We start from the raw sequence: 19187 nt of genomic DNA on the forward strand, positions 1-19187 counted from the left end.
GTAAGAACGTCTCTCTGCCATTTGTGCAGAGAGGCGTTCTAGGGAGGGGGGGTTCTCTCTGGCCTCCCAGACGGGTAGGATGTCAACATGCATTCAACAAATATTATTTACTGCTGCCTTCTAAGTGCCGGGTGCTCTTCTGGCTGCTGGGATAAAAAGGGAGGGCCCCAGGAGTTAGAAAAAAAATCCAATTTTAATAAGCATACTATTTAGAAGTAATCATGTTTTTAGTTTTGGTGTCCTTCCTGCCGGCCTTGATCCTTTGCTTAAACAAATACGTAGTTAGAAGTCCTGCACGACGTTATGTCCTAGCATTTTCTGTGCCATTAGAAACCCGGTGCGTCTTACTGCTGCGCGCTTTAAAGACCAGTGGGAGGAGGTGCGCAGGCGATGGGGACTGGGCGCTGTGGACCGCGTGATGGTCACCCTGTCTCCCTCTCGCCGCAGACAGCGAGCTGGTGCTACCGGACTGCGTGCGGCCGCGCTCTTTCACCGCCCTGCGGCGGCCGTCGCTGCGACGTGAGGCCGAGGAAGCGCGCCTCTCCGTGAGCCTGTGCGACCTCAACGTGCCGGGCGCCGACGGCGACGAGACCACGCCGGCCGCTGGCTGCCCCATCCCGCAGAACTCGCTCAACTCCCAGCACAGCCACGCTCTGCCAGCGCAGCTCGACGGCGACCTGCGCTTCCACGCGCTGCGCGCCGGCGCACACGTCCGCATCCTGGACGAGCAGACAGTGGCGCGCCTGGAGCATGGGCGCGACGAGCGCGCGCTCGTCTTCACCAGCCGGCCCGTGCGCGTGGCCGAGACCATCTTCGTCAAGATCACGCGTTCGGGCGGCGCACGGCCTGGCGCGCTCTCCTTCGGCGTCACCACGTGCGACCCCGGCACGCTGCGGCCAGCCGACCTGCCTTTCAGCCCCGAGGCACTGGTGGACCGTAAGGAGTTCTGGGCCGTGTGCCGCGTGCCCGGGCCCCTGCACAGCGGCGACATCCTGGGCCTGGTGGTCAACCCCGACGGTGAGCTGCACCTCAGCCACAATGGCTCCGCGGCGGGCATGCAGCTGTGCGTGGACGCCTCGCAGCCGCTTTGGATGCTCTTCGGCCTGCACGGGGCCATCACGCAGATCCGCATCCTCGGTGAGTGCCCCCGGCCACGTGCCCGCCTCCCCCCAGGTGCACCTGGAGGCTGGCGCCTCCAGACCCAGCCTTCCCTGGAGGAGGGGCGTGTCTGGGTAGGGGGAAAGAGCGCCCACCCCGCCCTTCATGGGGTCTAGTCAAGGAGTCACAGACACCGAAGATGAGTTCTGGGTGGGACTCAATTATCTAGTCCATAGTTCTCAGATCTCACCAGATAAACCCTGGAGAGGAGGAGAAAAGCGGGGAACATTGAGTCTCACGCTCAGAATCTGATTCACCCACATTCCCACAGATACGTAAACAGTTCTCTTACACATTGCCCAGTGGCCATTTAAAAATGGGGAAAAAGAAAATGGTTTCCACCAGCAGCGAACTTTTTGAGGTTCAGTTTCCATTTCTCCTAAAATGGTAATAAAGGCTCTAAGGGTGGTTGTGTGTCTAAATAAGAAAAAGAGGTTGGTATGTCAGTAGCCAGGTATCTCTGCAGGGTGGTGCCTAGATTGGGGGTCTGTGGGGAATCCCCGAGCAGAGGGCCTTGGAGGAAAGGGGGTTGCAGATGTCTTCGTGGGCCTTCGTGGGTTTGAATGGACAGAGTTTGAATGGACTGGGTGATGCGGACTTGTGTAAGCCATGTTTCCCAGAGTGTTCTGCAGGGTAGGTGTCCATTGAAAACGGGTCCTTGGGTCCAAAATGTTTGGGAAATAATGAGTTTTTAAAAAGAAGGCGATTCTTGGGCTTCCCTGGTGGCGCAGTGGTTGAGAGTCCGCCTGCCGATGCAGGGGACACAGGTTCGTGCCCCGGTCCGGGAAGATCCCACATGCCGCAGAGCGCCTGGGCCCGTGAGCCATGGCCGCTGAGCCTGCGCGTCCGGAGCCTGTGCTCCGCAACGGGAGAGGCCACACTAGTGAGAGGCCCACGTATGGCAAAAAAAAAAAAAAGAAGGCAATTCTTTACTGTAGAACTTCTCAGAGCCTTTAATATACAATGTGAACCTTTAGGAGAAGGTGGTGGTGGTTATGGTGTCCAGCTTTTCCAAGCTCGTTTGACCAGAAATCTTTTTTTTTACGTGTATCTTCAGGAACCTCTGTTACCCCAGAGTGAGCAGGTGTTCATGCTTTCCAAGTGCTGGTCTGCTCTGCGGCAGCATTAGACTCACTCGGAGAACCTACCATAGAGCAGATTCTTGAATCCCACCTCCAGAGATTTTGATTCTGTAGATCTCAGATTAGGTCCTGGGCATCTGAATTTTTTTTTTCCTTAGCAAGTTTGCTTAGACACATTTGGAGACCCCTGGGTCTCACAGCCCCTGACCTAGACCTCACCCCAAGAGGCTTCATAGACAAGGTAATTGTGTGTATGTGAGTGAGCATGAGTTTACGCTGTAAGATTGGCATACTGTGTCTAGGCACACGTGAGTAACTAAATGTATGCGTATTTGTGTATGTAATGCTGTTGGTGATTGTGAGAGTGTGTGAGAGTTTTGTGAAATCAGATAAAATCAGTGGAGACTTCCTCTGGAAAGAGACCAAATGAAGATGGAGTGTAAAATAAATTTAAAAAGGAATGAAAAGAAATGGGGCTGGGGTGCTAAGAAGTTAGGATTGAGGGAAGATAAGTCAGGAAGGAGGTGAAAAGAAATCAGGCTAGATGAAAAGTCATCAATCAGTAAGGAAAGAAATTGGGGTGAAAATTCAGGATGGAATAAAATCGGACTGGGGTGCAGGAAAAAAATCAGGTTGAGGTACACAGATATTTGGCTACGTTCACCAGGAGACACTGTTCCTCAGAGGAAGGAAGTAACATAATGGCAAGGTACTCTCTTGCCTCAGCACCATCTAATAATAGATAAGTAGCTTTCCAGTGAAGCTTCTGTTGCCCAAAGAAGCTTACTAGACTGGAGCAAAGGAGAAGCTTAAAAACAAACAGAAACAACCCAGGACTTAAATGTCCCCAAAGGGAAGTAGGTCAAGGTGGGTGTTGAAGAATAACCATTCAGAATTTAATATATGCTAAACAGATGCTCCTGAGCTGTTTGGAGAATAGGGCATCTCAACTAACAAATTGGTGTTCGGGGATCCTGACTGACTTTAAAGGAAAAACAAATCAGTAACAATGTGTGAAGGATAATTATTTACCTTATAGAGGAATGCTTTGCTTTGTTGAAGGCCTAAGTGAAGTAAGAATGAAAAGATATTTCCTTCACTCCAAAACTACAGTCAATTTCATGCTTAATGGTGAAACATTAGAAATATTCTTATTAAAGTCAGGAATATGATAGAGATGCCTTATAGTATTGTTCCGAAAATGCTAACCAGTGCAATAAAGCAAGAAAATCAAATAGAAGTTACACATTTCTGAAAGGGGATGATAATTAACTTGAAACCTGTTAACAATAATAAGAGAAATCCTATGGACAGCTAATGAATATTCTTAGAAACAGTGACTATTAAGTGAATTAGAATGAATAACTAGTAATAAGAAATATCTCACTGGGCACTTATTTATGTGTAGGGCATTATATTAGGGCCTGTGGGAGACTTACAGGTGAATCAGACTTCCTGGTTTCAGGAAGGTCAAGGTTTAAGTAGGGAAACAAAGTTACGTTCCTGGGCAAAGAACAAATAATTTCCTATCCTCTGTGGTTTTTTATTTCCATGCATGGCGTGTGTGGCTGGTCAGTGCTAGATAGAGATATGTGGTTGTCGGGGGGGGGGGGGGGGTCAAGGCTGTCCAGAGGAGGGGGTTGAGGATAGCCCCAAGAGGCTCCCTGGACAGTTAGCTCTTTGAAGGCAAAGGCTCTGTCTGCCTCATTCCCAGTTTTATATATACACAGTGTCTGGTACCTGGTAGGCTGTCAGCAAGGACTTGTTGAAGGGAGGAGGCAGGGAGGGATGGAAGGGAAGAGGAAAGTGAGGGAAGAAAGGAAGGAAAGAAGGTTGGGCAGATCAAGTGTGGGAGATGGTGTGGAGTATTTCGAAGGTGCCAATGCAGAGGAGAAGGGGGGTGATAGCACGGGGCTCTGACTAGGATGGTGAGGCCAGGGCTTGAAGGGCCATGCTAGGTGGGAGGACGGCGACTTTGTTCTCTGGCATGGGAAACCTTGAAGGTGAGGGAAGCATGGGGAAGGGTGGAGGTGGGATTCTAGGCAGGGGGCTTGTTTGGAGACGGCAGATGCAGTAACACCAGAGCATGATGCGTGTGGCCCTCCAATTTGTAGGCGGGAACAGAGAGCTGGGGCAGGGTGCTGAGCCAGTCGGTGGAGTCCCACCCTGAGCCTTATGGCTGGGCCGTGTGGTCAGGCTGTACCACCCATTTCTCTCCTGGGAACCTAATAGAGGGGTGGAGATTCGCGCTTTCTCCCAGTGGGCCTCTGAGTGGCTAGTGTGTCCCTCCCTCTTTCCCACCCTTTCTGCAGGCTCCACCATCCTGGCAGAGCGGGGCATCCCGTCACTCTCCTGCTCCCCTGCCTCCACACCAACCTCACCCAGCGCCCTGGGCATCCGCCTCTCTGACCCCTTGCTCAGCACATGCAGCTCTGGACCTCTGGGGAACTCTGCTGGCGGTAAGTAGGCTGACCCCTCCAGTTCCATGGTGACCATGCCAGGCCTCCCACCCTGAGGACCCCATCCTCACCCTTGCCCTGGCTGAGGCAGGCCTGCAGCCTCTGTATCAGGACTGGGCCCTGGAGGAGCTGGAGATGGGCCCAGTGAACCCTGGTTGAGTGCTAATTTCCGGGTGTATCCCATCCTTTCCCCCGGCTGGGCAGCTTTCTCCAAAGGACTTCTTTAGCACAAAGAACACCAAAGGGTAACTCAGGAGGGGCCTTCCTTAAATGGTTTTGGGCCCCCTTCCTTCCTCCATCCCTCCCTCCTCCTCTCAATGCCTCATGGACACCCTGGCCCCTGGTCTGGGCACTGAGGGGCCAGAAGTGGGGCTGTCCAGAGAGTATCCTCTCCTCTCTTGTGCCCAGGAAGTTGGGTGGTAGGTTAGGCAGGCCGATCCTGATAAACGGAGGGGGAGAGGCCAGGGGGCTCTCTTCATGAACCTGGGACCAGACTGGGCCATGTCTCCTCCTGACTGGTTTCCCCTTGCCCCCAGGGACGGCCCCCAACTCACCTGTGAGCCTGCCAGAGTCGCCAGTGACTCCAGGCGGGGGCCCGTGGAGCGATGAGTGCACCATTTGCTATGAGCACGTGGTGGACACGGTCATCTACACATGCGGCCACATGTGCCTCTGCTATGCCTGTGGCCTGCGCCTCAAGAAGGCTCTACACGCCTGCTGCCCCATCTGCCGCCGCCCCATCAAGGACATCATCAAGACCTACCGCAGCTCCTAGCCCGTCGTGGTGCCCTACCCCTCACGCCCACCTCCTCAGACCCCGGCCCAGCTCTACCTGAGGGGCAAGTCAACAGGGCCCCTTCTCTTCTTCCTCATTTTGGAAATTCTTTTCCCTTCTCATTAAACATGGGAAACAGCCCCTAAAGGTTTGGGGGAGGAAGGGGTATCAGGCAGGGAGGTGGGGGCAGAAGCAAACCGCCTGCTCTTCCCTGCACGCCGAGGGGCTAAACTGGGGTCTCAGCTTCTCCTGATCCTTCCCCATCCGGGGTAGATTCCCAGGAGGTCCTTCTAGCCTGTGTGGCACCTTTGTGAGAATTAGAAAGTGTGTCCCTTCCTCTGGGCAGATGTGGCCCTGAGCCCAGACATGTGGCTTGGCTAGTGGAGTGTGGACTTGGACTTCAGCCTCCGTTTTCTCCCTCAGCCAACTGCCCTTGAGCAGTGCACAACCTGTGCAACAGCAGCCCTAGGCCGGCAGCTCCTGAGCTGCTGCCTTACTCTCTGACCTACACCTACCTTCTCCTTCCTTTCTTCCTTGCCCCTTGGGCCTGGAAGCCAGGGGTAAGAAGGCCAGTGGATACCTCTCATCCTGGGCAGGCTGCAGCCTCCATGCCATGTCCATCTCCCCCTCCCCCTGGGTGGGTGGACAGACAGGCTACAGAAGCCTCCAGGCTCTGGGTCCCTAGCCCCCTGGCCTGGTTGAGATGTGGAGGGCCCCTTTCTGGTCAGAGCCTGTCTGCCCCAGGCATCTTGCTGGATGCCACTGCCCAGGGGCAGCCCCTTGGTGTGGGCTGGAGAGCAGGGTCTGTCTTCTGTCAGGGGTCTCTGAAGAACAGAGACCCTCTGTGACCTCTCCTCCCCCATTTCAGTGCTATTCTGGGCCGGGCTGGTACTCATAGAGGCTGTAGCATCCCCAGGAGAGGGCAGGGCCCTGGGTTGGGAGTAGGGCGCTCCCTGGAGTAAGAACAGGCTTTTTCCGTATTTTAACTTATTTATTTATTGGGTTTGTAGGGGTTATTTGGCAGGGGGGCGGGACTGAATTCCCATCCCCCAGACCCCTAGAAATGCTGTCCTGGTGGGTGGAGTGCCTGGTTAGAGGGGTCAGCAGAGGTAGTCATCACTCAAAATCTTCCCCAGACTGCAGCCCAGAAGTCCATAGCCAGCTCTGCTTACCATGAAGTAGAACTCCAAAGGGGCTGAAGTGGGAGGCCTTCTGACAAATTGTATCCCTTTTATAGAGAGGGCAGCAGAGCCTCTGCAGTGCCCTGGGACTAGGGGATCACCCCAGAGCCACAAAATGCCCTTCTTCTTGGGCTGGAGCAGGGTTATCATAATTGGCTCATTATACATCACGAGGCCCAGGAGTTCCCTCCTCCATAAGGACATAAAAAGTTCTGGGCAAGCTGAGGGAGGGAAGGCCAGCTGGCCTCATCATTGTAGGGGTAGGGAGCCTGTTCTTAGGCTCTCTGGTCCCAGGAAAGAGGAGAACCTCTAGGTTCTTAGTCCTGATGCTGGGGTGAGGGAGTCCCCCCCGCAGCTGCTCTTAGGTTATAGTCATCTCAGCCCTGCACGCCCTGTCCTGATGGCCATGGCTGGGGCCAGCTCTCAGAGTCCTGGCCTAGTTGCCCCCGAGCCTCCCAGCCCTCGGCCCCCTCAGATAGTTTTTTGCGCCTGTCGGAGACTGCTTTGCCATATGGCTGGCAGAGCGCGGGATTCTGGACCTGGCCACTGCCCAGTTGTGTGGCCCCGACCAGGTCACAGCCTCTCTGAGCCTCAGCTGGCACCTCGGTAAAGTGATGGTTGGGGTCGGGAGGGACTTTCTTTGTGACTCTCGGGGGTTCTCTGGTGGGGGCTGCTATGGGGTGGTGTGGTGGGACAGCACAGGGAGGGGGTCAGGATGCCAGGCGGGCCCTGTCTGCACCTGCCTGGCCGGGAAGCCACAGTCCTACCATGGGTCTCCCCTCCCCACTGACCCTGTAGACCCCTTCTGTGGGAGGGGGGGCGAGGTGGGGCTGGTGTGGCCCCACCCAGTCAGGGGTCCCCTCTCAGACAAGGAGAATTCTTACATGCAGGGGCTGTACAGCCTGCGCGCCAGGGAGAGGAAGCCACCGTCCTGTTGTCTCTGCTAGCCTGGGGGTAGCTGCTGCCTCCTCTGTGAACCTGGGTCACCGTGACTGATTGTGAATAAAGGTGATTTCGTACCAGCCTGAGGGCTGTGCTGTGCAGTCTGGAGGGCTGGGGACGGAGGGCAGGCGGGCAGGTGGGTGTGCAGGAGGGGAGTCAACGATCAGGAAAGATTCCCTGGAGAGAGCAGGGGAGGGGGAGGCGGCTGGAGCGTGACCTGGGGCTTGGATAGCAGGGGCTATCCAAGCAGAATGCCAGGCGAGCCCCACTGTAAGCTGAAAGGGAGACGCTACTGCCCCTCGGTGGCCTCAGGTCCCTGGGTCCGTGGCACTCCCGAGGCTGAGCCGGGTCTAAATCTGGAGTGCAACCTTTGTGGAGGGGCAGCGCCACCTAGGGGCTAAAGGGCGGCAGGCACTGTGCTGAGCTCCCCAGAACAGGGCCTGCCCGGCTCTCACCTGAAGCCCAGACCTGGAAGCTCCGCTGCTGCTCCCACTGGTCGGTGAGGAGGCCTATGCCAAATGAGTGGCACAGCTGGGCTGAAAAGGGAGGCCTCGGTCAGGGACCTTCGGAAAAACTTTCTAGATGGGCTGAGCACCTCTGGGTGGCGGTAGAAGCTGGAGCGCTGGACGGGGTCTGGGCACGATGTGGGAGTTGAACTCATTTGGCAGGCTGGGCCTCAGAGGGACATGGGATGCTTGCCTTCCTCTCTCCTGGGAGGATGCTCTAGCTGCCCAGCCTCTGCTTGGCCTTGAACAGCCATGGGCTACTCCCCACACCAGGACTGCCCAGCCCTGCTTACTGGAGTCCAGCAAAAGTAGGGGAGGGTCAGGGGCTCTAAGCTGAGGGGCCATGTAGGCCCACTGAATGTGGCTCTTCGGCCCCAAGATCTGTATCCCTCTCTAAAAGCCTTGGCCACTGCCCAGAAAGCCTCCCAAAGGTGGGGGAGGGGTGGAGGGGCTTGAGCACGCTTCTCACCGGCAACAGTGGGAACTTACCTGTCCCCCCACCCCTCCAGTGTCCTCAGAGGGCCCGGACCCTGCAGGTCATGGTTCATTTGGGGTGATGTGGCTTTTGCCACTCAGCTGGGTATGTTTCCTTGTGGCAGGGAGAATCAGGAGGTGATTCTGTTCAGTTAAAAAGGCAAAAACTTTATTTAGTTTTCAGGGAAATACAAGATGCATGTAAACATAAACAAAATACAAACCAACCCAAATCTTACAGTCTAGAAGCATGCCAAGACAGAGTATTTTCTGCAGACCAAAGAATCCCGTCAAAATGATAAAAGACACCTGGAAAGCGGCAGGTCAAGGGGCTGGGTCCCTTCCCCGAGGACGCTGCATTTTTGTGATGAGAACAATTCAAAAAAAAAAAACAAAACCCACTATTAAAAATATTAGAAACATGGAGAGAGTTTAGCACCACCATTGAGCCTGGAAATTTTTTAGCACTCAGATTGACAGCACTGGAGTCACTGCCCTTAAATTTCTCTGCTGAGGGGGAAGAGGGAACAACCTCCTTCAGACCCCACAGACCCCACTAGGAGCTGGGAGGGGTTGAGTGGACACCGTGAGGAGTGCCCCAGAGGCATCCAGCAGTTCACATGCAACCATGCAGTGCACAAACCCACGCTTCACGAACCTGCCACTAACACCTGCCTTGTTCAGAAGTCCCCTTCATGCAGACCTCCTGTAAACTGGCCCTGAAACCCTTTTGCCATCCTGTGTCCTGGATTTAAAGAAAACCTGTTGCAGAGAACAAGCTGTAGATTCAAGAACCGTGGCTCTGTTTACCCTTCTTTCTCTGAAACGCTAAAGAGCAGTATGCCTTGGTCACAGGCCACTAAACATGATGAGTGCACTGCACTCCATCTTCTGAGTCACACCACTGAGGCAGGCTCAGCAAACTGAACCACCACAGGCATCATTAGAGCTACTTAAGAAGAACTGGTGTCAACAGAAGAGCAAACGAAGTTGTCTTCCTCCCAGATATGCTTGATGGTGTCTGGACCCCAAGGTTCCAGTTTGGGGGTGGTGGGTCCCAACTACATGACCCGTTATGGTCACTGGTCTCTGATTCAAGCAATTTGAGAGGCTAGCTCTGGATTGGACAAAGGGAGGCGGGGAAACCCAGCCTGGAAACGGAGAGATGGATGAATGTTCTGGAGCCAGGGCCTCAAACTCGAAGACTGGTTTGTTGCTGACAACTTCCCGCTTTCCACTAAGTAAATCAATGACCATTAAGAACCCGCTGGGGACCCAGCTTGTGGCCCAGCAAGTAGCTGTTTCCTGAGGCCAGCTTCTTCTAACAGCCGAATCTTGGGGCTTTCCCAGCCTGTTCTGGCTGGACCCTTGGGTGTTGAATCACTAAACTCCCTCCCTACCTGCTGTCTTCTTCCTGAAACACTCAGAGTAGACTTCCTCCTCCTTTCTAATAAAGACAAAACTCCAGACTCCAAACCCTCTCTCAACCTTCTCATACTCTTCCCTTTCTGCCTAGCAGACCTCCTCTCTGGAAGCCTCCTTCTTGGGGAAGGGGCGGTAAACCCCAGCCACCCCAAACACGCGCACACTCATCTTGCCGACGTGCCTCTCACTCACCTCCAACGTGCTCGATCCATACTTTTGCTTTAAAACGACAATTCTTCCTTTCTCTCTTGCCTCCTGAGGTCCAGCCCATTAGCTAGGATGGAAATGGGAACAAAGGAGGGACCTTCATCGTAGGGACCCATTCTCTAAGGCCACTAAGTTCTGGAATGGGAGAGGGGGCTGATTGTCAAGGTCAAGTGCAAACTCAAGGTTAAAAAGATAGGCTCCGGGAAGGGGGATGGCATGGTAAAACCAACATTATAGGCAGCTTGGGACCAAGGGCCAGGAAGACAGAGTCCTCTACCCAGTCTATAAGCACCAGTGTGCCCAACTTCTGGCCTGAGGACCCAGGTGCACAGGACAAAACAGGAGGGATGCTATTATCAGTGGGGCTCTTTTTCCTGAAGTGCAGCTATAGGTCACTGACCCTGTTGTGTCACTGGCTCTGATCACAGAGCTTGAGAACCAGGGGCTGCCCCAACCAGAGATCATGATTTAGACAAAAAGCTCAGTAACGTCAAGGGGGAGCCCTCCACATGATTCCCATGAAGCGTTCAGTCAGGCCTGCAGTCTAGACCCGGGGTGCTGACGTACCCGCACGGGTAGGTCCACTGAGCTCACGGTGACCAATTTCTCGCCCCGACCAGCCTGATCCACCCTCAGCAATATAAGAACTGAGGGCCAGCTGCTCTCCTGACATGGGGATTCCTACAGTGGCGATATGCATGGCAAAGGCTGGGAGTCAGCCTACTAGAGACACTGCGGGTGGCAGCCCCATCTGACCGCCTCGGCACTTCCACACCCAGTGGCGGCACCTTTCCACATCTTCATTTTGGAGCCCGGGACGATGGCCTAGGCTGCTTCTGCTAGATCTGTTAATGCCAGTGTGAAGTTTCCAACTAAATACTTAATAAAATAATTACCAAAAAAAAAAAAAAAAAAGACACATTGCACTCTCCAGCCAGAATTACACGTGTGAATAACACATACGCTTGCTGCCAGAAGCTGTGAGTCCTTTGGGGCCTGCCCAATGCCAAGGACTTGTTCAATGGAGACAGCTTGCCCAGTATGTTTTTCCTCTAACCCCATGTTCTTTAGTTCAAGTGGGAAATGACCAACACTCTCACATAACGCACTCGAATGCGCACACACACACACACTCTCTCTACCTCAACAACACACAGCCCTCAAAAAAGTGAGGGAATCTTAATTCTTTAGCACTGTGGATGGTTCTCTTTCCAGAGAGCTCTGCATCGGGATTCTTGAAGATTGGACCTATAGACGTATACACTCCAAGGAGAGCCACCCCCACACGGGGGCGCGGTCCCACTCTGGGCGCCAGGTTCCTATTTGTACAGAAATTCACCGAACGGGATGGAGCAGCAAGCGTACAGTACTGGAGGTGGAGGGGATGAGCCCGCAAGGATGTCCCTGTCGCCTTGAGGGGCAGAGCTTTGGACCCAGAGACTTCCCGTCCTGTCCCCTCTCTACTGGCACCCAGGTAGGAGGCGGCGGCTTGGTACCTGTAGTGGGAAGTTCTGTCTGCAGGGACCTCAGCAGGCTCCTCCGACGCTTCTCCAGGCCCTTCTGGGGACTGTCGGGGTGTTGAGCAGAGGCAGGGCTCGCGCCTTGCTCGGGCTGAAGTCATTGAGATGAACGGGTGGCCCTGGCTCAGCACCAGGCCCAGCTGCAGGCTTGTGGGAATCGGTGCGTCACTGGGGAACGCTGGGCTCAAGGCACCCACATCCCTCCAGAAGGGTTTGATTACATCGAGGGTTCCTGCCCATAAACTGAACTTGAGGTTACGTAGTTTTAGAAAGACTCAAACATACATCGAAAGGATCATGGCCCAAACATCAAGAGATTGGCATGAGAGGGCTGCCAAGGATTATTTTGGGGACAGGTCTTTCTGAGCAGCTGGCTGAAAAACAACGGAAATGAAAACAAGGAACGGTTCCTGGAGGCCCTTGCTCTGTGCCTGGGGCTGGGGCCCCGGGGAGGCCAAGTGCCCCATGCCACTTCCCTGAATCCCTCTCTTCTGGGCGGACAACACCCAGCAGAAGGGGATGCCCTCTGGCGGGGACCCCTGCCATCTTGCCAGGGAAGGGGGAAGGGGAGGAGGGGTAAAAAAAATCAATACCCAGGTCATCTATAGGCTCCACAGCTACGACTTCTTCCAGGAGCCCCACCTCCCCTAGCGAGAGACGGGGTTGCTGGCTCTCCCGCCACCATCCCAACAAGCCCTGGCATCCCTCTTGATAATATTGCACTTTTCCTGTCTCTCAGATTGTTTTCATTTTCGATTGAGAATGCAAAGTATTTGGAGCGGGTAGGGGAAGTGAGTAACCTTAAAGAAATAATATATTAGTTAAATACAAAAACAGGAAAAGTAGGGGTTACTTTATCTTTTTTTCCATAAAAACAAAACAAACTACCAAACCAAGGTCTAAACTTAAATAGTTCTACACCTATTCTGCAAATACTAGTAATGTGAAAATAATGCTTGACCGAAATTCCCTTGTCTTTTTTCCTTAGATGATAATAGTAACATGCCTTGCTGAGGAAAGCAATGGATATAAATGCCAGTAAAATACGCTGCTCTAACATCTGAAAGTGATTAAAACGATTCTATATAATGCCTTCGTCAAGATGGAGCATGGAGAAGGAAGAAAGAGGACCCTGTGGGGCTAGGCTGGGGGTGAACGGGCTGAAGGCTGGCCAGAGGGCCCAGCCACAGCTGGGGCAGATGGCACACCTGCTGTTCAGGCTGCCCCCTCCAGCTCCCTCTTGCCACCCTCGGGGTCCCTTGGCCTAGTGGGAACAGCATGATGGGGCCAGGGAGCCCAGCCAGGCCCCTGTTACAAAGTGGGAGAGAGATGAAGACATCTTTTTCCCTTGTAATAAAAGAAAAAAGTCTTTAAACTGAAAGGAAAAGCACCAAATGATGCATCTTCGGGCATTATATAAACCTCAATAATGACCTCAGAAGGGCTCATTTTGATTAAAGTTGCAGTATACAGCAATACAACGTCATTTCACATTTTCAATCGCAACTAATGGAAAACTAGGTTTGGACACTGCTGAGATTTTTTTTTTTTTAAACCTTTTAAAGTCCGATCTGGTTTTCCTCCAGATGGGTCAGAGCCACAGACCCCTCCCTCCTCTACCTGCTGCCAGAAGTACCCTCCAACGTCACAAAGCAGCTCAGTAGCTCTAGGGAAAAGCCCTCTTGCCCTGGGCAGGGCTAGGAGTCCAGGGGCACAAGGCCTGGCATCCCCTGGCCATGTCTGAGAGGGACTGGCATGCACCCTTCTTGCTTCAAGTATTAATATTCTCTTTGGGTTTGCAGGGTTTGTGCTGTGCTGTAAGGGGGTGATGGTGAGGGGCAAGGGGCGAAGACGGGGCATGGCAATCCCTGTTCACTGCCCAAAGCTACATGCTGTCACCAGGTGGCAGCATTCTCTACTTTTCCTGGATGCCTGAGCAACCCCCAGCCATCCTCGGGGCTGGATGTCACATTGTAAACATGATGACCACACTATAAACTCTAGCGGGGCTGGGGAGGAGTGCAGGGGTGGATGCAGTGGGGAGGTCTGCCGTTAACTAGCTATGTGATTTGGGGAAAGCTAATTCCTGTCTTTGGGCTGCAGTAACAAGAGGGTATGGGATGGAGTGACCCTGAAGGTCACTTACAATGACTCACTTAAGGGCACTGGGGATTAAGGAGAGAGGGTCCTTGGGGGGCTGGGAGAACATCTGCCTTGTGGGTGGTGGAGAGTCCCACAAGGCAGTGCAGTGAGGAAGGGCAGGGAAAGATAGGCTCTGGGGAGCACTGTGGTCCAGTCCGACTGAGATGCTCTGTGCTTAGCGGATGTGTCCTGCACTCCTTCCTGGCCTGGCTGGCGTGTTACTGATTGAACTGGCTCAGTGCAGACATTGAGGAGTGAGGCCGCTGGGGCCATCCCCCTGGAAGATAGCTACGTGGAAGGTCCTTTAACCCGACAATCACTCTACTTTTAAATTTTATTTTAAATAATCATAAATTACTTTTTTTTCTTTTAATAAATATGTGCTGCTTAAAAATGAGAAAAGTATATACTGCATCTTTAAGTAATGCACTTTGCTCTCTGGGTTTCTTTCCATTCCACCGTATTAAAGTGCATTAATTAAAAAATAATGAACCACTTCTTTATCATTATTGTTCAAATAAGTCCAAATAATATTAATATGAAGACACTACAACACTACCATTAGTACTGCAGTCTAGCAGATAACTCAACATCCTGCTCTATTTAATACTGTCCAGCAGAAGAAAATAGTAACTAATTTTAATTTTAAACAAACAAAAGGAAGCAAAATCTCACCACGGCCTTTTCAACATAGAACGGGAGCAGTTTGCTAGAGCTGCCAGGCGTCAGTGTACGGCGAAGGAGGAGGGCAGGGCGGCTGGGGGCTGAGGGCACGAGGCGCGGGTCCCCCGCTGTTCTTCAGGCATCATACGCTGCCTGGGGGGCGGGGGGAGTGTGGGCGGAGGGAGGGCCTTTCCTCCTTAGTCCAGGATCTGGCAGCTGAGTCGGGGGCTGTGAAGCCTGATCTGTCCACAATCAAAGGCACGTGTGGAAATCCACTCCCAGTGAAGAGTGAGTCCTTGGGGAAGCCAGTTTGGCCTCTGAAGTGTCGACTGAAAGACACCACCCAGAGTTGACAGGGACGTCATTCTCTCCCTTCTCTCTTTGCAGGGGCACTGCCCCTCGGAAAGACCAGGTTGGCTCCTGGCCCAGGGATCTTCGCCTCCTCGGGCACCTGCGATATTGCTTGCAGGCCAGGGGGTGCCTGGTGGTGTCCGCCCAGCAGGTTCCCCTGGGCCCAGGGTGAGGGCGATGGCTGCTGCTCCACAGCCTTCACATAAGGCTTCGGGCCCTGCCCAGGCAGGGGAACGTTCGCTGCCCCTCTCCTGAACACCACCCGCCTCCCTGCTGAGAGTTCTGCCCTGCTGAGGTTGCACAAGAACCGGGAGAGCAGCGTCTCTGCTTTGCCACGGCTGGGACCAGGGCTCCTCCAGCCCGAGATCCCTCTGGCAAGCACCGGTACTGTCCACACAGTGGAAACCAAATGAAGCGACTTTGGCTTGTGGAGGGAAGAATGCAAAACACAAACCAAACCACCTCCCCACAAGAGTATGATAGAAAGGCCATCCACTACCCATCCCGTCCCGTGAGGCTGACTGCCCTTGGGTCCCCAAACAACTCCTAAAGTAAGACCAAAACCCAAGGCCTGACATAGAAGGCCCAAAGCAATACACCTCTCCCAAAACCTGCAAAGAACTGCCCACCCAGAAATATCCAAAATAAAGTCTGTGCAGACTGTGAAAAGACCGACGGCTCTACCTGCCCTCTCTGTGAACACTGGAGCTGGTGGTCCTCCACGGGGGTGCCCCAGGCAGGGCAGCCTCTCTTCTCAAGGCCAGCAGCAGTGACGGCTAAGAATGGTGGTCCTTGCTGGCAGCTGGGGAACTGCTTTTTCTTCAACTAACAAGAAACAGTGGCCTGGCCCAGGGACAGCCTGAGCTCACAGGAGATGCCTCCCAGCCCCAGGGCCAGTGGTATCTCCTACCACACCCACCCATGGCAGGCGGCAGAGATTCCTGGGAAACCAGCGTAACTCACAAACATAGATTAGGATGATACAAGGGCTACTTCCGGGGTACAAGATGCCAGCAACGGAAGCCAGGCTAGGCAGGGGCAGGGCACAGGAGGCCCGCACAACCACACCTTTTCCAGATTTGCAGCCAAGGCACAAGTTGGGGTTTCCTACATGGCCTGTCCCAAATGGTGCCGAGTCCATCAGCAGAGTCCCCAAGGTGCACGTGTGAGGCTCAGCTTTCTTGCCTCCGGTCCCAGGCCCAGGACACCCCTGCCCCTTCCACTCCCTGCTCAATGTGGGCCCCCACCAGACCCTACCTTCCAGCTGGGGGACAGCCTGGAGGGGAGTATCTTCGAGGTCCCACATTCTGCAGGTTTAACGTTGTCCTCCCCACCCCCTCCCATTCTCCCTTTCCCTTTTGTCTTCTCTCACAGCTCACCCATACTGAGGCTGCAACGACTTAGGCCCCCCACCACTCCTCATTAGTTCTTCTTCTCCAGGTAGTTGGAGGGCACCCAGCCTTTGAAGGGCTTCACCCCGTCCAGAATCTGGCAGTACCACCAGCCGTTGGGGTTCCTCTCCAGGACCTCCATGGACACGCCCTCCTGGAAGCCCGCCGTCTCCTCATCCCCCTCGTAGTCTGCGATCGAGACGTACACATCTTTGAGGTTGTTGTGGATGAACTGGGACTTCTCAATGGGCTTGGGGCGCACAGGGGACACCGGGATGCCGTTGCGCTGAGTGGGCAGCAGAGAAGGGTCCGAGCCCTGGCTGGCGGCCCGTTCGACCAGGCGGCCCTTGGCTTCTGTGGCTGCCGAGCGGGCAGTGCTGAAGGAGGAGTTCCGGCGGACGCCTCGGAGGCCGTCGGTGGCCGTCAGCGACTCATTCCTCCTCAGGGCACAGGACAGGTTGCTGTCCTTGGGCGGTGGGGACACGAACACCGACTGGGGCCTCACGGCCACCTGCCGCACGCCATTCCTCATCTTCACCACCCCGGCGCCCGAGGTCTTGACGAAGCCGCCGGGAGGCTTGGAGGGGATGGGTGGCGTGGCCCTTTTGCTCTGGTTGACGGTGTTCAGCGCTTGGACCCGCTTCTCGATCTTTTCCAGGCTGTCTGACTTGCCCTCGTTCTGCTTGCTCTTGGTGGCCACTGTGTCCAGCTCTTTGCCAGGGGGGTCGAATTGCTCGTTCTCACCGAGCACCAGATAGTGGGAGGGGGCCCAGCCCTCCAGCTCCCCAAACCTCACGTACCACCAGCCACTTTCCAGCTTCTCAAGCACCTGCACCTCCACGCCTGCCGGGAAGCTGATCTCCGAGTCCTGGACCTTTTGGTAGGCACTACATGTCGTGTAGGAGGTGGCCTGCCCTTCCCACCCCTTCTTGGTGGGACACGGGGGCGTGGCGGCAGGGAGGGTGATGAGGTCGGCCGAGCCTCTCCTGGACCCCTCACCGGGACCCTCGAAGGCCATCTGGGGGGGCAGCTCCGAATCCTCGCTCTTGGAGCCCTTGAGGCCGCCCCGGAGCTGGCCAGTGGGCCTCAGCTGGCGCCGTAAAGTGCTGATGTCCATCTTCTCCTGACTCTGGGACTCTGTGCGGTTCAGGAACGGCTTGGGCCGAACTGATGGCTTGGCCCGGGCACAGGAGGTCAGCCCAGTCTTCGGGTCAGCATCCTTCCTCGCTCCGACCTTGGGAGCGCCGCGGATGCCTGCGTCCGAGGCAGAACGGCGCTTCAGGTCCTCACTGTTCTTGGACAAGGACGAGGAGGAAGAGGAGGAAGAGGAAGAGCAGGTGGTGTTGATGGTGATGGACGAGGAAAAGGAGGCCGAGGAGTGGTTCTTCCCCAGTTCTGCCTGGGCGTTCTTCTCTGCCTTGAGCTTCAAGAGCGACGACGATTTGGGGGAGCCCGATCTGGGGGAGTTTTTCCTGGCAAGGGACAGCGGGGAGCCGCCTGGGGAGTCGCTGTCCCGGGAGGAGCGCCTGGCCGACAGGGCGTCCTCTGCACATGCCCGGAAGCCCTCGTTCTCATAGATGGTCTCCTCCTCCAGGGCCACGTCCTCTGCAGATCCGCCCACCTTGAAGCGGGCGCGCTGCAGCGAGAAGGCGGGCGAGGGCTTGTGGGGCTGGCCGGGCCGCCTGTCCCCCGAGCTGCCGTCCTCTGCGGGCTCCTCACTCAGCTCTGGCTCTGAGTCGAAGCCAAAGGCAGGGATGTCATACTCGGGCTCCTCGTACCTGAGCCTCAGCGGGGAGTCCTGGCTCTCACCAGCACCCGCCAGACCCTCCTCGGCCTCCTTGGGCTTGCTGGGCGGTGCCGGTGGGGGCACCTTGGGCCGCGTCAGAGTGCTCGTGCGGCGGCTCAGGTTGGGCTTCCTGCGCTTATCGATGTACGACGCGGGGGCCCAGCCCTCCTTCTCACCGATCTGCACGTACCACCAGCCACCCGAGTTCTTGTCGATGACCTGGGGGAAGGGGCAGACGGGCCAGTGAGCTGGGAGGATCGCTGGGGCCCTACCATGTGCCAGGGTGGGAGCTTCCCACTTTGGCTCTAGGAGACATTATCTCCATTTCCCAGATGAGTGAACTGAGCCACTGAGTAAGTGGCCCAGGACCCAACGTAGGAAGTGATGGGCTGGCATTCAAACCCAGGTCTCTATCGTCTCCTGGATGGGGGGGCTCCTACTCTCCAAGACCCCCTCTCCTGCTCTTCCAAGTCTCCTCCAACACCCTGGTCGAGCTGGCCTCCTCTCCAGACCCTCACTTCTCCTCCCGCTGAGCTACTACACTTGGAAGATGCACTGTTCCCAGTCCCTACAAAACCCCGCTCACCACGGACCCATACGTACAAAAGACTGCCATTCCACCACTTCCATCCTCTCACTCCCATACTGCTAGGCCCTCCCTCGGTGACACTGGAAAGGGTCTCTCAGGGCAGAAGAGAATAGGAGGGTGCAGGTGAGTGGAACCTGGAGGTAAGGCTGAGGCCGGACCTCCCTGGTTTCCCCATTGCTCATGGTCATTTCACTATATGTGGAATCCCACTGAAATCCTACCAGCTGAGGAGATTTCTTTGAGTTGAACGGCTTCCTGGGGGAAGGCTAGGGCCTCTCAGTCATTTCCCTGTTAGTATAAACTCGTTCAAGGAGCTTCTTTCTTAACTGCTATTTGAGACTGGAGAAAGCCCAGGAGTGTGGTTGCTGGCTGTACTGAGGTCCGTTTGGATCGGGGAATACGAATGGAAGAGGCAGTTGTCCTTCCATGTGCGCAGGTTCCGCATCCCTGGATGTGGAGGGCCAACTGCACTACGATTTTATGTAAGGGCCTTGAGCATCCCAGGATTTGGGTGTCCATTGGGGGTCATGGAACCA

At 55.0% G+C, this 19187-nt stretch overlaps 2 protein-coding genes across 15 annotated transcripts in view; one reads left to right on the forward strand and one right to left on the reverse strand.

Moving 5' to 3' along the window:
• NEURL1 (neuralized E3 ubiquitin protein ligase 1) overlaps positions 1-5492 on the forward strand; it is a 79012-nt gene extending 73520 nt beyond the window's left edge. Inside the window, exons 4-6 of the mRNA XM_027112511.1 lie at positions 448-1137; positions 4553-4699; positions 5236-5492. Coding sequence (XP_026968312.1) covers positions 448-1137; positions 4553-4699; positions 5236-5474 — 1076 coding nt within the window. The 3' untranslated portion in view covers positions 5475-5492. The remainder of the gene's footprint in view (positions 1-447; positions 1138-4552; positions 4700-5235) is intronic.
• Positions 5493-6450: 958 nt separating this feature from the next.
• SH3PXD2A (SH3 and PX domains 2A) overlaps positions 6451-19187 on the reverse strand; it is a 241562-nt gene continuing 228825 nt past the window's right edge. For 9 of the 14 annotated variants that reach the window (XM_027112509.1, XM_027112502.1, XM_027112508.1 and 6 more), the window contains one exon: positions 9686-18281. In XM_027112509.1, the coding sequence (XP_026968310.1) occupies positions 16308-18281 (1974 nt within the window). In that variant the 3' untranslated portion in view covers positions 9686-16307. Of the gene's footprint in view, positions 8722-9685; positions 18282-19187 lie in introns of those variants that run through there. The other 5 variants (XR_003433907.1, XR_003433905.1, XR_003433908.1 and 2 more) reach the window with 5 other exon arrangements.

The sequence above is a fragment of the Aethalodelphis obliquidens genome, unplaced genomic scaffold (genome assembly GCF_003676395.1).
Source record: "Aethalodelphis obliquidens isolate GAN/ISIS:26980383/991018 unplaced genomic scaffold, ASM367639v1 scaffold11, whole genome shotgun sequence".
NCBI classification, from domain to species: domain Eukaryota; kingdom Metazoa; phylum Chordata; class Mammalia; order Artiodactyla; family Delphinidae; genus Aethalodelphis; species Aethalodelphis obliquidens.